The 17,131-nt window shown below is 55.8% G+C and overlaps 5 protein-coding genes across 5 annotated transcripts; 3 read left to right on the top strand and 2 right to left on the bottom strand.

Moving 5' to 3' along the window:
- The first annotated feature begins 2,588 nt into the window (after positions 1 to 2,588).
- Positions 2,589 to 5,503, top strand: IE81DRAFT_234461 (alcohol oxidase). The gene is made up of 5 exons (XM_025511159.1): positions 2,589 to 3,270; positions 3,377 to 3,960; positions 4,047 to 4,555; positions 4,645 to 4,993; positions 5,077 to 5,503. The coding sequence occupies exons 1-5, from the start codon at positions 2,831 to 2,833 to the stop codon at positions 5,286 to 5,288; spliced, it is 2,094 nt and encodes a 697-aa protein (XP_025367431.1). The 5' UTR covers positions 2,589 to 2,830; the 3' UTR covers positions 5,289 to 5,503.
- Positions 5,504 to 5,723: 220 nt separating this feature from the next.
- On the bottom strand, positions 5,724 to 6,788 carry IE81DRAFT_293650 (NAD(P)-binding protein; the record flags this gene model as incomplete). Its single annotated transcript, XM_025512007.1, has 1 exon — positions 5,724 to 6,788. The coding sequence occupies one exon, from the start codon at positions 6,786 to 6,788 to the stop codon at positions 5,724 to 5,726; it is 1,065 nt and encodes a 354-aa protein (XP_025367430.1).
- An 810-nt stretch (positions 6,789 to 7,598) lies between these two features.
- On the top strand, positions 7,599 to 8,815 carry IE81DRAFT_325743 (hypothetical protein). Its single transcript, XM_025514614.1, has 3 exons — positions 7,599 to 8,020; positions 8,112 to 8,315; positions 8,456 to 8,815. Exons 1-3 carry the CDS (start codon positions 7,892 to 7,894, stop codon positions 8,549 to 8,551), a joined length of 429 nt encoding a protein of 142 aa, XP_025367429.1. The 5' UTR covers positions 7,599 to 7,891; the 3' UTR covers positions 8,552 to 8,815.
- A 619-nt stretch (positions 8,816 to 9,434) lies between these two features.
- Positions 9,435 to 14,962, top strand: IE81DRAFT_368433 (putative RAD50-DNA repair protein). The gene is made up of 17 exons (XM_025517146.1): positions 9,435 to 9,755; positions 9,858 to 9,964; positions 10,044 to 10,301; positions 10,473 to 10,648; positions 10,714 to 10,828; positions 10,895 to 11,120; positions 11,192 to 11,370; positions 11,435 to 11,605; positions 11,688 to 11,792; positions 11,864 to 12,177; positions 12,258 to 12,347; positions 12,408 to 12,535; positions 12,608 to 13,050; positions 13,113 to 13,318; positions 13,390 to 13,591; positions 13,650 to 13,819; positions 13,889 to 14,962. Exons 1-17 carry the CDS (start codon positions 9,740 to 9,742, stop codon positions 14,901 to 14,903), a joined length of 3,921 nt encoding a protein of 1,306 aa, XP_025367428.1. The 5' UTR covers positions 9,435 to 9,739; the 3' UTR covers positions 14,904 to 14,962.
- On the bottom strand, positions 14,962 to 15,604 carry IE81DRAFT_349411 (hypothetical protein; the record flags this gene model as incomplete). The annotated part of the gene is made up of 2 exons (XM_025516387.1): positions 14,962 to 15,155; positions 15,229 to 15,604. 2 exons carry the CDS (start codon positions 15,602 to 15,604, stop codon positions 14,962 to 14,964), a joined length of 570 nt encoding a protein of 189 aa, XP_025367427.1.
- Positions 15,605 to 17,131: the final 1,527 nt, after the last annotated feature.

The following is a 17,131-nucleotide window of genomic DNA, read 5'->3' as shown; positions in this document are numbered from 1 at the left end:
CTCGCTAGAAATGCGGTGATCTTCTTTTGGGACTTTTTCAAACCTTTTGCTCGCTTGATCGCACGCTCTACAAGCGCTTAGGAAAGCGGCTCGCTACATGACGATTCTGAATCCCTTTCGGTGGCAATGACCAGTGCTTTGCTACCCAGTTCATACCATTCGCCCGGGTTGCCCGCATGGCTCCCCTCGCTTTCATGTACACCACTTGTGTCCGACATTGTTCTACTCTCGATATATACGTAGTTGCGTTGCTTGCTACAGCGGCGCATTCGCAATAGAATATCCTTTACGTCGTGAGAAAATGTCAAGGACCTTTTGCGAAGCTCTGCATTTGATCATTCGACGTGCCGAGCGGTGTGAGGTTCTCCATCTGACTGTGAGACTTTTGTGCTGGACTCGCTCGCTCGAGCGGCGAGAGCAAAGCACCGACCGATCGCCTGTAATCGTACATGCTGGCTGTGGCCGCTTCAGTCACGATTGTGATTGCTTGTGCTGGCCAATGCCCACCGGCTGATACTGTACTCACACTCGTGACTTGCTGCTATCCACAAATCACAAAGATTCGACATCCATATATCACTTGCGCCGCCTATGCCTCAGAACGTTTCGCGCGCGCGCGGTTCGAATCTGACTGCTAGCCCTCAGAGGTTAATTGCATGCATGCATGCATTGCATTGCATAGAGTAGTGAATCACGAATGCGGACACGTTTCAGCGCCCTCCGAGTTGCAAGGCTCATCTCATCGTTTGTTGCTTCCCGCAATCAAGCATCCGCGCGCGCGGGCGGGTGCGCGATCGAGCAAACGTGCTCTCCTAGCTGGTGTCAGCGAGCGCGCATGATAGCGACCCGGCCGCGGGCGCGGACGATCCGAACAGAGGGCGCTGTTGCTGATGCAGGAGTTTTGAGAGTCAGCAAGGGTGTTGAGCATCAGGCGATCGCCGACCGATCTGCATGCATGCATTCATTGATTGATGAAGGCCGTGCGGTGTGTTGCACCTCAGACGCACGATTGCTGACGCATCTACACAACAGGCACGCACGCGCACGGCCAACTCATCGTTCGCTCGTCAACTCTTTCCAGCAAAGCAGGTCAGCAGTCACGAGTCACGAGTGGAGAAAGTCACGAGTGTGCTGGCGGAACTCGAACGCCGTAGCCAAAGCCTAATCTGTCGCTCGATCGCCCTTTTCCTCCACACACAACACACGCACGCCCCGACTCGACGACGAGATGCGCTAATGCGACGAGCGGGCCAACACGCGCAAAGTTTGCAGATGACTGTTGTCACGCATCGACGATCGAGCGATGAGGCGCATTTTCCTCTTCCGCTCTCGTGCGGCAATTCGCTATGCTCTGCACTCACACTCTGACTGACAACAGAAGGCTTTGAGCGCACACGCCTCTCGGGGAGAAGGATTCTTTCTAGTCGATCGCTTGCTTGCTTGCATGCTGATGGACGCGCCCCGCCCCGCCCCGCGGCGAATGCATCGGCAGGTATAATTGATTGGCGCGCTAGTCTTACGCCCATCCCTGCTTTGATTGAGGGCGCGCAGCTAAGAGCGACACTGGGCGCGGGCTGGGGGAGAGCAGGGATGCACACGGACAAAGCAAAGGAAGCTGCCGTACACGACTTCAAAGCTGTTCCTCTGTGGCCTCATCGCTGTAGCCTGGCCACAACGCACCGCACCGCACCGCACCGCACCAATTCGAGGATGACGAATTCCGGCGAGCAGTTGCCATTCGTGCATGGTTGCTGCACTCACAGACTCTGACTCGCAACTCAACGCAACTGCTATTATTGATTGCGGCGCCAAAAAGGCGTGCAGCAGCAGCTTCGAGTGCGCAGCGCAGTGCATTGCAGCAGCACGGAACAATATTTTGGACGGCGCATTTTGTTGGCCTGGAATGATTCGCATGCGTCTTGCTCGCATATGGGGGGCACTCGGACTCACACTCGACCATGCACCAAGGCTGAATCTGCCTGCCTGCCTGCCTGTCTGTCTGTCTGTCATGCCTCTGTGCTCGCATCGACGAATCAAGTCTGCGGCGCTGGGCCGCATCGGCAAAAGCACCACTCTGACTCACGACTCACGAACTCACGACTCACGACTCGCGACTCGCGACTCACGACTTGCACGACTCGACTAGAGCTGCCTGCCTGCCTCGCCCATCACACAGGCTTTGCAAAAGCGTTCTGCGTGGCAGTCGGTATAGGCGCGAGAGATGAAGCGCGGGCAATCACGATCAGAGCAACAAAGCCAACAAAGCCGAGCCAATCGGGCTCACAGCGCAGCGCAACGCAGCCAGCCAGGCACAATCAGCTCCGACGTTGGCAGCTCCTCTCCTGATAGGGGGAACGTTGCGAACCTTGGTCTGTCTGTTCTGTACCTGTACCTGTACCTGTACCTGTACGTTGCGCCCAAGCGAAAGCTCCACAGAGCCACAACTTCCCATTCCTCTACCTCTGCTTACCCCCCTCCCTCCCCCCCTTTTTGCTGCAGCATCCTTGCGCTGCGCCTACTTTGCAGTAACCGTCTTGGCTGCGCACCAAAAGCCCCCCTCTCCCCTTGACCTGACGAGCGGCGGTATAGTAATTACGCATTCGAGCCCTTCAAAGGCGGGAGGCAGCACTTCTACAACTTGCAGAGCTGCAGCAATTGCACGCATCCTCGCCCCAGCGCTTCTCGCTTCTCCCCCTCGCGACTTTGCGACACGCTTCGAGTACCAACCGCACCCACACCTCGCCCACACCTCGCCCACACTCATCATTCTTTCCCACCACCACTCATCAGCAGCACCCAACTCGCGCAGACTCGCACATCTCGAGCAGTCATGACGGCTCGCAATGAATCTCGCAAATCATTGTGGCGAGCATCGTCCAAGGGCCTCGTTGCCACTGTGCTCTTCGTCGTGGCGCTCGGCGTCAGCGTAGTGGCAGCATCGGCATCTCCAGTCTCTAACATCGACGAGCGCAGCGCGGAAACAGCTGATGGTGCGCATGCGCATGCCGATGCCGACGCTGAATTCGACTTCATCGTCGTTGGAGGCGGTGGAGCTGGAGCGGTGATCGGTGCGAGGTTGTCAGAGAACCCTCATTGGAAGGTCGCCATCGTCGAAGCTGGTCCGAGCGGTGTGGGCAATCCCAACATCACCATTCCCGGATCTCTCGGTGCTCCTTTCCTTGGCCCTCTTGATTGGGCGTACAACACTGCCCCTCAAAAGGGCCTGAACGGCAAGAGCGTCTATCATCCACGTGGAAAGATTCTCGGAGGGTGAGTTGGTTCGGTCCTGTCTAGTCGACTTGCAGCGATGGACGGCAAAGTGTGTGTGTGCGATGTGGCGGTTGTTTGACGCTCCATCGAGCCTCCATCCCTCCAGATCCACGGCCATCAATGCGCTGCAGTATACGCGGCCCTTTGCTGGAGAAATCGACGCCTGGGGTCATTTGGGCAATGCAGGATGGAACTGGCCAACGATGGAAAGGTATTTGAAAAAGGCCCAAAACTCTACTCCACCCGCGCAATCCTACCGAGACGGCTGGGGCGCCACCTTTGATCGCAAGTCCCAAGGATTCAAGGGTCCCATCAACGTCGGCTTCACCAACTTTCACCTCCCGCAAATCAAGACTTGGATCCCCAGCTGGTCCGCTCTCGGCATCTCTCAAGCTGCGCGATCCGGTATGGCAGGCGACAATGTCGGCTCGAGCTTGTGGCCTTCCACCTTGGTGCCCGAGACGCAGTTGCGCGACGACACGGAGTTCGCTTACTTGACACCCAACAAGGACAGGAAGAACCTCGTCGTCATTGCCAACACCACCGTGACTGCCATCAAGTGGAAGAAGCACAAGTCTCACCATGCTGGTCACCTTGACAAGCTCGTTGCCGACGGTGTGGCCGTCGTCGACTCTACCGCTCCGAGCGCCACTGGTGCCAAGATCAAGCATTTGCGCGCGCGCAAAGAAGGTGAGCACTGTTGACAGAGTGGTGCTTTGCTGGCCCCCCCCACTCCACTAATGCGCATTCTCTCCTTCACATTCACCGCACCTCAGTCATCATCTCTGGCGGCGCCTTCAACAGCCCAGCAATCCTCGAGCACTCTGGTATCGGCAACCCTGCTGTCCTCGAACCTCTTGGTATCGAGGTCAAGTACGCAAATCCAGGAGTAGGAGAGAACTTGCAGGATCACCCATCCTCCTCGGTCATCCTCAAGTTGAAAGACGACTACACCTCCCTTGATGGTCTGCTCTTCAATGCCACTCTTGCAGCGGAGCAACAACAACTCTTCATTCAGAACCAGACGGGCTTGCTCGACTTTGCTGGAGATGCCATCACCTACGTGCCTGGCGAGTACGTCTTGCAGACGCTGCTCAACAAACGCAAAGGCGCGGAGGATGTGTTTGGTCAGCACACTCACGAGGCTCACAAGAAGCTCACCAGCGCAAAGACCAGCAGTCACGATCACGAAGTCGAAAAGTACGCGCCTGTTGCCCCAAGACGTGGCGCGCTGGCTACAAATGCCTACGCTCTGCGCCACTACGCCAAATGGCCACAGATCGAGGTGCGATTGGATCTCTTGAGAGCTTTTCCTAGCTCTCGAAGAGGTATTTTTTGCTGATTCTGCCCCCGCCCCCTACTTTGGTTGCGCAGTTTTACCTCTTGAACGCTTGGCAAGCAGCCATTCCACCCGGCAAAGCGCCAGCTCCAGGGGCCTACTTTTCCGTCGTAACCTGCCCTCAGCGTCCGCTCGCCAGGGGAAGCGTGCACATCAACAGCACCGATGCTCTTGTCAAACCCATCGTCGACCCGCGCTACCTCTCTCACGACCTGGACGCCTACACGCAAGGCTACGCGCTCGCGTTTGTGCGCAAGCTGGCCCAATCTGAGCCTTTGAAGGGCATCGTGGAGAGCGAAGCTTGGCCCGGTACCGAAGCTGTGCCAGAGAATGCTTCGCTTGAGCAGTGGACCGACTTTGCCAGAAACTTTACCGGCACAGAGTGTGAGTTCCGCAACGTTTGCAATGAGCGCGACTGGACCCCACTCGCCCGCTGACGCTTATACCGATGCCTCGATCGCCTGCAGACCACCCCTCTGGATCTCTGCCCATGCTTCCCCTGCACCTCGGCGGTGTGGTCTCGCATGACTTGCGCGTGTACGGAACGCTCAACGTCAGAGTCGTGGATGCGAGCATCTTCCCCATTCTCCCGTCTGCTCACTTGCAGAGCGTAGTCGCGGCCGTCGCCGAGCAAGCCGCAGACATTGTCAAGCAGCACCACGGCTACCGTCAGCATTGATGCTGACTTGCCAGCTTCACGCATGGACACTCTGACATCGCTAGAACTTCTTCAGGCGCCAGCCAGATCAACGCCAGCACAGACCACTGCACGCGCGCCCTGTCATCGAATCTTTGGCACAGCCGTTCAACGCGGCGCCGCACCTTGGGCGACTCTGTACGCCAGTCTGTGCTTCGTCGACTGTCGCCCTTCCTTGCAATCTTTCGACTTCGGTTACGCCGAGACCGTCGCTTTTCACCACGTCTATCGTATATACCAGCATCATCCCTCTTTAGCGTTGGATTTCATGCAATTGCACCATCACTGCTCGCGCGTGCAAGCAGAGCCGTGGACATGATCCGCACGTACAAGCGCGGCGACCTTGACGATGATCATGACGTTCAGTGACACAAGACAGCCAGGAAGAGTTGTGCATCGAGGAAGCGCTGCATGCCTTCACTTTCTTGCGTAAGACTTTTGCATGTAGTTTTCCTTTGCCATGTCGACCGCTTGCCGCGTATGCTCCTCCAGGTCTTCCTTCGGCAGCCCGAGCAGCTGGTTGTCCACTGCTGTGACATCCTTCAGGTTGCCCGGTTGATCTTCCGGATAGAACATTCTAGAGTAGAGCGCCTGGGCAAAGCCCATCCTATTGCCAGCGCGCAGCTCCTCGGTGCCCTGCTGCCACGCCTCTCTTGCAGATGTGGAGAGGTCGATGGTCCAGTCGGCGTCGGTGGTGTGCGTGACTTGCTGCACAGAGTCGAGCATCTCGCGTTGAGTCAGGGTGAAGCTGGAGATGTGGACGAAGCGGTTGAGCCAGTGGCTCATGGTGATGCTTGCATCAGCCTCGTCGCGTGGATACATGGGCAGACTGAGCAGGGATGCGACTGCACGTGCAGTGCGCTGCCAGGTAGAGGTGCTCAGGGCCACCTCACCACCTTGGTACAGCACCGCCTTGCGATTGTTGATATCGATGCCAAACAGCGCTTCGCCGCCGCTGAGACTGTAGCTGTACCAAAAGCCGGGCGCAAAGGCGATCCAAGGCAAGTCGCGGTGTTGGATGTGTGCGCGCTCCTTGGACTTGGACAGGCCTATCATGGTGTCTTGCGCCACTGCGGGGGGTGGGTCGTAGCCCCACTCGTTTGGTATGAACCACTTGACGCCGGCTTCCTTGGCAGCGTCCACCAGCTTGTTCTGCTGCTCGGGTGGCGCGTGCACGGAAAGGGTGCAGAGCAGCACATCTTTGCCTCGAAGCGCTCGCACCAGCTCGGCATGATCGTCGTAATTTACAGGCAGCACCCGCACCCGCGCCCTCGCATCTGCTTCGACTTTGAGCTGATTGGCGCTTCCGCTTTGCTTTCGGGTGAGCGCAGTCACCTGAAGGCGAGACAGGGCAGGACTTGCGAGCAGCTGTTTGAGAATGTGACTGCCTTGCTGACCCGTCGCGCCAACCAGAGCTACGCTCTCAACGCGGTTGGGCGTGCCGGCAGGCAGATCTTTGGCGTAGATGACTGCAGCTGGCATGGCGAACGTGATTGCCAGTCGAGGTTGAGAGGGGGTGGGGGGTGAAGGCTCAAGTGTGGGTGCGCTGCTTCTACTGAGAGGACACTACCCTGACTGTTGCAGTCGCCAACAAGCGCCCCTTTTTGTACCCCTCAGAAGGGGATGGGTCAGAATGCAAGCACGGCACCCCAACGCTTGATGCCGTGCCATTCCATCGGATTCATCTTGACTTGGTGTGACAAGCTGATCATCGTCGAAGCGGCTCGACTGTGACGTGTGTCCACCGCTTGCACGGCTTGCACGGCTTGCCGTCAGACTCGGCTGATGTGAGCGGGGCTCCACGAGTGCCACGCATCACGTTCACATGTACGTTCAGCACAAGCACAGTGCATGCTGAGGCAGGCACGAGCAGCGGCTGCACGCAGCTCGTTGGGTGGCAAGCTTCACGTCAGATCGTCGATTCGTGATTGAGGGGCAGCGTGTGGTTTGTGGTGGTCACGATCAATGACTCACGGCTGATGATCGGATCCACAGACTCCCCGAGGCGCGCGGGGTGCAAGCGCAACAGTCGCTGTCGCTGTCGCTGTCGCTTTCAAAGCACCCGCGCCGCGGCACGCCGATTCGAGATTCGGCGCGACTCGCTCGAATCAGCCGCGCGCCTCTCGCTCGAGACGGCGCAATCACCGAACATGCCGCCCGCCTGGGTGGTCGCATCACGTGCACATGGTGCTGCATGTCTCGGCGATAACGCGCGCTCGCTCGAAATCAAGAAGAATCAAATGCAGGAAGAACGCGGGTTGAGTCGAATATGTGAGTCGAGTCGAGGTGAGGCGAGGCGAGGCGAGGTGAGGTGAGGTGAGGTGGCCCCCACGACGACAGCGGCAGCTACTACTACTGCAGCTAAGGTCAAACCGCGCACGCTCGACGATCGATCCATATCGAGTCGATTAAACCTCTCTCTCCCTTCGCATCCTTGCATTTGCACGCCTCTCACAGTGCAGTCTCCTGACTTTGTTCCTAATCAATTTTGCACGCCCGCGCTCGCTCATCCACTTTTAATTGCAGCCGCGGCTCGATCCTTCTCGTGATATATCCTCGATCGGCGCGGCGTTCATTGCACCATCATGCCATCGCAACAAGAAGCGTCTGCAGCAGCGCCAGACCCCAGACAAGCTACGGTGCTGTATAAGATCTTGCTGCCATCCGAGGCCGAGCAGCTGCCGTCGATCAAGTGGTCGGGCACGCAGCTGGATGTGAGACCAATTGAAGTGAGGGTGATGCTAGCTGGTTGGTGCACATCCTTGCTGACACGTAATGCATCTTTCTCCTCTTGCTGCCGCCCAGCAAAAAGATGGCTTCTTGCATTTCTCATCCAAGCATCAACTGCCAGGCACCTTGTCGCGCTTCTTTGCGCACGTCGAAGAGGTCGTCATCTGCGCCTTGCCGTTGAGCACGCTTGCGCTGGGCGAAGCAGCAGCAGAGGACCGGCCGCGCCGCACTTTGCAATACGACCAATCGCACGGTCAATTCTTTGGACACATTTATGGCGTGAGTCGCAAGTGGCGTGTACATTGACAGCCAGCGGTTGCCTGTCAGCTGATCGAACGCGAGCGACGCTTTTGATTTTTGCCGCTGCTGCATCACTTTACCCTGACCTGTCATGTCAATCAATTTTCCCCGCCATCAAGATGATCGACCCCGAGACACACCTTGTTTGGCGTCGCACCTACAGAAGCGCGGCGGGCGGGTGGGATAGCGTGGATGTGTCTGACCTCACTTTCTGAGACGCCATGAAACGATTCACAATTGCGATTGCGATCACCCAGCAGGTCAGCCAGGCCACGACATGCCATGACACGCACAAATGGGCCTCGAGCAACCACCTGCGACGTTGAGTGCATGGCGGTGACATGAGACCTCGTGAAAGTGTGATTTGCCAGTCTTCGTTACACAGGCATCCTTTGCCTAATGTTGTGTCCAGCAGACCACGCTTGCGCGCGCCGCACCTCCACGATCGTCGTGGTAAGCGTAATCTTATGTGTGCAGACGCATTTTCATCAAGTCGGTGAGCAGAACGTGGACTCACGACTCCTCTCACACAGTCAGAGGCAAAGAGACAGATGAGAGCCTTGAGGCGGCTGAGCGAACCCGGCCTCACGTGTCGGTGCTGTCAATAAAGTCACGTCACGAGTCATGCTTCGTAATGCATGGAGAGCGTGAGTCATCTCGACTCTTGCTGGAGTCAAATCTTGATATTCGATATCACGAGTCAAGAGTCGGACTTTGTGAGTCGCGAGTCGCAACAGTCACGGGATCAAGAGTCGTGAGTCGTGATCGAGTGTTGGACTCATTATCTTTGGATCTCTAGGATGGGATACGCGCAGGAGAGTCACGAGTAGCGCGTAAATTGGGCCGCAAACATCCGCGTGTCGCGCGGCACATAGCAGCAGCAGCAGCAGCAGCAGCAGCAGCAGTCACTGCTGCATGTGAGTGCCGCGCGACACGCCGCCCGCCGCAAGGAACGACGCGCGCAGGCGCGCGGTTGCATCGATCGTACGTGAAGACGGGCGGGCAGTTTTGGGCTGCATGCACGACAGTCGTGAGTCGTGAGGGTGCGTTTGTTATGACCTCGTGATCGATCGCCTTTCATTCCGATTCAGTCTTGATTAGCAACCACGATTCAGCTCATCATGGCCCGCTCCATCGCAAAGAAGCCACGATAGCGATCACTGCAATCACGTTGGACTGGCACATTCTCTCTGCCCACGCTCGCTGGCACGAATCGCGCGTCTCACAACGCTCAACTGCCACCTTCCGTCGCCAGACGGAGCGGAATGCTGTCTTGCTCAGCTTGTCAATTTCATCGTCGTCGAAGCGCTCTTGAGGGTCACCGCCATTACAAGCACTCTCAGCATCACTTGCACGCTTTGCAGCTCGGAAGATAGACAGCAACGCGATCTCTACTCGCCACAATGGCGTCTTTGGATAGTGAGTCGAGGCGGAGTGGCATCCGTTACGCCCCCCACCCGACCTGCGCTGCGATGCTGGCTTTGGCTTGACGCATACACCACCTCTGCACATCCCCACCAGAGCTGGCCATTCGTGGTGTACGCTCATTCGACGAGAAGAGTATCAACATCATCCAGTTCTACACCCCACTGACCGTCATCGTCGGTTACAACGGCAGCGGCAAGACTGTGAGTTGCGCACGTGATGCCAAGTGCTCTGCCGTCCGCTCGCTCACGAGTCTGCACCCTGCTGCTCTTCGTTGCCCAGACCATCATTGAATGTCTCAAGTATGCGACCACAGGAGATCTGCCTCCCAACACGAAAGGTGGCGCATTCATACACGACCCCACCATGGCAGCAGCTAACGAGGTCAAAGCGCAGATTCGCTTGCGATTCTACAGCACCAGCAGAGTCCGCATCAACTGCGTGCGAAACATTCAAGTCTCCAAAAGGAAAACGACGGGTTTGACGATGAAGACGCTCGAAGGTCTGCTGCAGGTGGACGACGAGAATCGTAGAAACAAGGTGGGTGAAGACGGCGCGTCCTGGCTGAGCAGAGAGAGTAGGGAAAGGGGGGGGCGGGGGGGGGGACATGCGACGAGTGTGGCGCTTATGAGGGGGGGGGACATGCGACGAGTGTGGCGCTTATGATGCTGATCCAACCAATCTATGCTGTATGGGGATGCCTCGCTTCAGCGAGCAGTCTTGTCCACAAAATGCGCAGAGCTCGACGAGGAGATTCCGCGTCTGCTGGGAGTCTCAAAGAGCATCCTCGACAATGTCATCTTCTGCCACCAGGAAGACTCGAATTGGCCTCTCTCAGAGCCCTCCGTGCTGAAAAAGAAGTTCGACGACATCTTCGAGGCGACCAAGTGAGTGTGCGGCAGTGCAACCTACATCGACGAGAGGGCTGACGACAGAGCGGATTCATTGTCAGGTACACGAAAGCACTCGAGAATATCAGAACGATCCGCAAAGAGCAACGAGAGGATCTCAGAGTCCAACGCGTCGAGCTGGAAAGCCTCAAGACTGACAAAGAGCGATCCGATGGGGTGCGTACAATGTGGCACCATACACGGCTACGGGCAAGCGACTGATCTGCTTGTACGCTTGCACAGATCCGAGAGAAGCGTCGAAGGCTAGAAATCAGCCTGACGGAGAATGAGAATAAGCTTGACGATCTGAACGAGGATATCAGGGCGCTGACAAAGGAGAACAAAGGTTTCTACGACAAGGCCGTGCGTTTCAGAGAGACAGTCGCCAAAGCAGAGACGATGGAGGAGAAGATGCGCCTTCATCGAGAAAATATGGAACAGTTGCGAAGCACGATGACGCACATTGATGGTGAGTCTAGCGCCGCTCAGAAGCTCTTCGGCTGTTGACAGACCGAGCTCGCCGAACCATTCCGCAACCAGAGCCTCAGTCCGAACTTCAGCGTCGCAAAGATCGCTTTGGGGAGCATCTGCAACGTCAGCGGGTTAAACAAGACAACTTGAAACGTAAAGTGCTCGACGGCAAGGATCAGCTTCAGAGTGTTGAAGAGCGCAGGTCGCGCAAAATCGGGGAAAAGGGGGGACTAGAGAATGACCGCAAGGTGTGTCAGTATGGGCGAGACGTTGTCCAAACAACGCTGACGACGCATGCCACTTCTTCTCCAGCATCACGACCAAGCGATCGCAAAGAGAGAGCGAGAAATCCGTCGCATCAGCGGCGAGCTCAGTATCAAAGGCTTTGACACCCAAGGGATGACCGAAACCCAAGTCGAAGACTTTGCTCAACGCATCGCTACACACGCACGCAAGGCCGAAGCTGATCTTGACGATGTCAAAGTGAGTGTTGTCTTACTCTCTGCACTCGACACACGAGATCTGCCACGTGACGGATGCTGACGAGCCCTTTCTATTTGGTCAGTCCGAGGGCGTCAACAAAGAGCGACATTTGACCAATGTCTATCAAGAATTGCGAGGCAATTTGCGCGCAAAAGAAGTCGCAAAGGAACAAGCCAGCGATACGGCGGTGAGCTTGTCAAGGTGGCAACAGAGCTAGTCTTGCACACTCATCTCTTGCTTTGATCCCACTCTGGACAGCGTCGCGTGAAAGAACGCAAGAAACGTGCTCAGGATGAACTCGACGGCTTCGCCATTACAGCATCCGATCTGACAGCCGCGGAAAAGGACTTCAAAGATGCCCAAGCTCGCTGCGAGGCAGTCTCGCAGGAAATGCGAGGATCTGAACACGATGACCAGCTGCGCGACATCAACAAGAACATACGCCATCTTGACCAGCAGCGCGAAGAGCTGACCGTCGAGCTCAATAGCCTCAACCGGAACGCGGATCAACGAGCAAAGCTCGACGTGAAGAAAGCTGAGAGGGATCAGAAGGCGAAAGAGATTGAATCGATGTGCGTAGCTCGCAAGTGACTGCAGTGCCAGCGCCTTGACCCTCAAAACATGTGATGCTCCTTTCCGGCTCTCCCAACAGCATGCAACGCCACGAGTCCACCATTCTTGAGCACTTGGGTTCGAAGCCATCTTCCGACCGACTGGAGACAGAGGCCATCCGTGTGATGAGGTGGGTGGCTAGCACGCCTGTTTCGCGCATCGCGCGCTGATCCCGCGTTCGCTCTCGCAGCGAAAAGGAGAGTGCTGCAAATGCGGCCGAGAGAGCGGATCAGGCTGCAAATAAGGAGCTGCAGCTGGTTGAAGCTTCTTTGTCGTTCGCTCGCAGCAGCTTGCAAGAAAACCAGGCGAGAAGCGCTGGTCAGTCTGAAGATTTGGCGCTCCAATTTGACGCCATCTGACCACCGGTCCTCAACTGATCCTCATTCGCAGCTCTGAGCAAAGAGATTCGCAACACTTTGCTCGACAACGAGCAGACCGACATAGCGTCTGGCCTGGACGAATGCAATCAAGAAATCGCGACGGTCACCAACATGCTGAGTGGCATGGAGCACCTCGCCGGATTCTTTAAACGCGTAAAATTGGTAGGCGATCAAGATCACACTTGTTTTGGATGCGGCAGATCACTCGCACAGGGCGAGAAGGAAAGCTTCCACCGACACGTAGAAGAGCAAATCAAGCTAGCAGCCAGAGCTGACCGCAATGAACTCGAGGGCGATCTCGCAGAGTGGAACAAAAGGCTGGCAGCGGTGCAGAGCCTCGTACCAAAGCAAGAGCTGCTCAATACAATTGACCGAGTCGAAGTTCCCAAGGCGAAACAGACCGTCGAGACTGAGCAGGCGCGACTCGCAGAAGCAAGTGCACGAGCAGAAACGGTGGGTCGTCGTTGAATTTCAGCGCGGGACCACGCCGACCACTGAAAACATGTTGTTCGCAGACCGCTCAAGGCCTCACGAAAGCGCGCTCTGATCTCAAAGAGCTGAACACCCTCAAGAACCTGGCGGCGGACGTCTCGCGCCTGCTGTCAGAAGTGTCTAGCCTGAGCAAAGAAATCACGGCGCTAGAATCCGACCTTTTGCGGACTGGTTCGACCAGAACCGGGAATGACGTGCAAGCAGAGATCGATGCTCAAACGGATCAGCTGTGAGTCCACCTGTGCTCGATCACTCAGGTCGAGGTCCTGACAGCTGTTCGCTCTCACCTAATGCACTCAGTAAACAAGCGAAACGCAAGCTCCAAACGGTGCAGAGTGAAAAGGAGCATCTGCAAGGTCGTCTGACTCAAGCTGAGCGAGCTGTTCATTCAGCAGAGTTGGCTTTTGCGTCTCAACGTCAAGAGGCTAGCAAACGTGAAGCTGCAGCCACGCGCGTCGAGGAACTTACGAACGAGCTCCAAGAAGCACATAGACTTTCTGAAGTGAGTAGTAGCGCACGCTGGTGGTGACGGCAAGCTGATCAGTACGTCATCGTCGCAGAAACTCAGCGAGGAGGTCGCGGCAGCCAGCACGCCGATCCGCAAGGCTCAGAACGAATTGGAACAATTCAAGACCGAGCAATCGACGCGAGAGGCTGCCGCTTCTAGCAAAGCTGCAGAACTTGGCGGGCACACCAAGCTGCTTGCTGAATTGGACAGTCAAGCACAGAGGTGCGTCCCTTCTACGCTACGCTACATTGCCCCTCTCTTCAAAGCAGTTGACGCTCGTCCTTTCCTCAGATTCATCGTGCAGCGCGGGGAGGAAAAGATGGAAGATTGCGTCCAAGCGGTTGAGAATTTTACTTCGGAGATGCAGAGCATCCAAAAGGATATACAAGCTGTCGAGGCAGACGCTGCAAAGATCGAGAAAGAGTTCAACGAGTCGAAGGCGACCGAACGCAATATCAACGATAATCTGCGCTTCCGCACTCTCGACGCTGACGTCGCCCGCATCCAGACAGAGTACGACAGTCTCAATCTGGAGGAAGCCTACGAAGCGAATCGCACCTGGACCGAAAAATACAACACTTCGAAGGAGCGCGAGAACAAGCTGAACGGTGAGGCTGCCCACTTGGGCGGTGTGATCAGCTCACTACGCACTGAAATCCAGGGTCGCGAACAAGAGCTAAAGGATAGCTACCAAAACGTGGAAAAGCGATACACGGCCAAGCTCGTCGCATTCAAGACTGGAGAATTGGCCGATCGCGACCTAGAGCTCTACGTCAAAGCGCTCGAGAATGCAATCATGCGCTACCATGCGATCAAGATGGAGGAGATCAACGAGCAGATACGATATCTGTGGGGCCGCACGTATCAAGGCACGGACATCGATACCATTCTCATCAAATCTGACAATGAAGGCGCACGTGCTAATCGCTCCTACTTTTACCGCGTGTGCATGGTCAAAGACACGGTGGAGATGGACATGAGAGGACGTTGCAGCGCTGGTCAGAAGGTCCTGGCCTCGATCATCATTCGCTTGGCTCTTGCAGACAGTTTTGGCGAAAATTGTGGGATTCTTGCGCTTGATGAGCCGACGACCAACTTGGACAAGGAGAACATCGTGGCGTTGGCAAAGAGCCTCAACGACATCATCAAGGAGCGCAAGAGTCAGAGCAATTTCCAACTCATCGTCATCACCCACGACGAAGACTTCCTGACGATGCTGGGACAGAGCGACAGCCTCGATTACTACTGGCGCTGCTCCCGCACGGCCCATCAGACTTCCATCATTGAGCGCGAACGCATCCAGTGATGCTCGCACCTCACCTTGACCCTGCTCGCACGCGGTCTCGTCTGCGTGACATCAATGCTTAGAGATGTTGTTGATGTTGGTGAACCCACATTTCTGCCGTCGTCTGCGTGTCTGCTCGTAGTCTCTGAATGTGGAAAGCTCCCAGGGTATTTTCAAAGACGTTCAATCCTGCCACGTAGTGGCACGTCTTGATTCGGCCCAGGCGCGTGACATCAGGCAAAAATTTTGGAGAGTCATCATCTTTGCGCTCTACTGTAGCGCGCGTGAGGGTCTCGTCACAGCAAACTTTCTGCGGTGTCGCCATAGCACGTTTGCAAGGACTCACCACTCAAGATTGCATACTCTTCATGGGGTGCAAGCACATAGCATGGCGTGGACGGAGTCAGCCCCTCTGCTCGGTCAATGTTGGGATTGTTCTTGAGTCCGATCACTGATTCGTTGCCCAAGCAACAGTCGGTGAGGGTCGCCTCATCTCGTCCACCGGGGGGCAACAACGCATTGAGGGCTTTCATGCGGCGCTGTCCTCGTTTTGGTGTTGCTTCTTGCGCCAATTCTAGCGACTCCCTCCTTACAGTGTCCATCCCGCCATTTACAACAGCATTCACGTCCAATTTCTTCTGCAGAACGGAGCGCTTGACGGCCGAAACAATCTCACCTTCCGTGAAGTCTGTGGCAAGCTCAGTCCACTTTTGTACACTCATAGTACGCTGAGTTCTGCTCTTCTTCAGATCTCCTTAAGCAAGACCTCCCGGGCAAGGTCGCTCATGCCCCAGCCGATTTGCAGTGCTCAGTTTGGGGATCGATCTTGAAGACAGGGCAAAAAGGGGTGTCTTCTTCCTTGTCTGGCCTTGGTGGCCATAATTGAGCCCTCACTACCAAGCCCTGCGCCCTCACGGCCCTCAATGGAGGTGACCTCCGCCGCGCATTTACGGACATTTCGCGCAGGGGCCACGGGATCACCTCCTTGATTGCGCGACGGAGGTGACCTCCAAAGCGCCTCAAGACGCACTCTGAGCCTCGCGGACGGACAGCTTTGATTGTCTGGCGCCCGTTAGCCATCTGTGAAAAGGGTGCGTAAAAAAGGCTCGATTGCCGTCAGCGCATTGTTACCTCTTTGCACTTCTACGCACACTCAAAGTTCCACCCCACTCACCCTCTTTTTTGCTTTGTCGCTTGTCTTATCATAGCGAAGTAAGCCTTATGCAAGAGTCTGACCCGAGTGCAACTGCTGACTGACACGCTCCTCACTTTCCAGCAAGATCAATGTCCACCTCCTCCTCGGCGTCTTAGGCGCTCATCATGATTTTACTTCCAGTCCTAGTGTCGTTTATGCATCGGTCGGCCGCGTTTATGTAGAGCTTGCTCCCTGTCAGTGCTGTATGTGTGTGAACTTCAAAGCGCACTCCTCAAATGTATTGCTCTTCGTCCTCAAGGGCGTTCGTCTTTTTGGCTGATTTCGGTGGGTGAGGTTGTAGCCTTAGAAAACGGTATAGCCGACGCATTCGCTGGCGCACTGAAGCTGCAGCGAATTTTCGATAGTGGATCAGTGGCTGTCAAAAGTACGGCGCGGTCTTCGCCAGCGAGCCAGAGCTGAAATCACCGCAGCGTTCGGCCCGAACTTCAAATGTGAATTCTCGAGGGGGGTTTTGTTTGGATGTCGCATCGTGCATGAGACAGCGTACAAGACTACTTAACATGGCTCGGCAATGGTCTAAGCCGATTTCACGCCTTCGGTTGCTGAGCTGAACGGAAGCCAAAAAGCGCACCTCCAAAGAGATATGACCCAGCGCATCTATCAAACAATTCGAATGACGATGAAGATATAAGCGCGTGCTTCCGAGACGTGTGTAGTACTACAACTTCGTGCCAAGAATAATTTCACGAGGTTCCGCTTCTGTCAGCATTCTGCTCAGTCTTCAGTACTTTTGAGCACTATCATTGACCTCACATACTGCGCAAAGATAGCTTTTCGATGCCCAAAAAAGTGACAAAAAGAATGAGCTACTGCTTTGGATTGTTCTAGACCTTGCGCGCTCGCATTTTGATTAAAGTCCTCGGATCTGTGTGATTTAAATTTGTCAGTCGACCAAGTTTGCAGTTCGATCCCAACATGTAGCGGCGAGGTCGACATGAAGATTGCACGAGCGTGTAATATCTGGACGAGAGTAAGTGTGATTTTGTTCTCGGGTCGTGCTCTCCATATACTGGACCATCGCCGATGCAATTAG

This window comes from Ceraceosorus guamensis (assembly GCF_003144195.1).
Source record: "Ceraceosorus guamensis strain MCA 4658 unplaced genomic scaffold IE81scaffold_73, whole genome shotgun sequence".
NCBI classification, from domain to species: domain Eukaryota; kingdom Fungi; phylum Basidiomycota; class Exobasidiomycetes; order Ceraceosorales; family Ceraceosoraceae; genus Ceraceosorus; species Ceraceosorus guamensis.
This window is presented reverse-complemented; position numbering and strand designations above follow the sequence as displayed.

Coding starts and splice junctions, on each gene's coding strand:
- IE81DRAFT_234461 (XM_025511159.1), top strand. CDS start 2,831: ATGACGGCTCGCAATGAATCTCGCAAATCATTGTGGCGAGCATCGTCC. Junction 3,271..3,376: donor CGTGGAAAGATTCTCGGAGG/GTGAGTTGGTTC, acceptor CCATCCCTCCAG/ATCCACGGCCATCAATGCGC. Junction 3,961..4,046: donor TTTGCGCGCGCGCAAAGAAG/GTGAGCACTGTT, acceptor ACCGCACCTCAG/TCATCATCTCTGGCGGCGCC.
- IE81DRAFT_325743 (XM_025514614.1), top strand. CDS start 7,892: ATGCCATCGCAACAAGAAGCGTCTGCAGCAGCGCCAGACCCCAGACAA. Junction 8,021..8,111: donor GGTCGGGCACGCAGCTGGAT/GTGAGACCAATT, acceptor GCTGCCGCCCAG/CAAAAAGATGGCTTCTTGCA. Junction 8,316..8,455: donor TCTTTGGACACATTTATGGC/GTGAGTCGCAAG, acceptor CCCGCCATCAAG/ATGATCGACCCCGAGACACA.
- IE81DRAFT_368433 (XM_025517146.1), top strand. Junction 11,121..11,191: donor CACGATGACGCACATTGATG/GTGAGTCTAGCG, acceptor TTCCGCAACCAG/AGCCTCAGTCCGAACTTCAG. Junction 13,592..13,649: donor AAGCACATAGACTTTCTGAA/GTGAGTAGTAGC, acceptor TCATCGTCGCAG/AAACTCAGCGAGGAGGTCGC.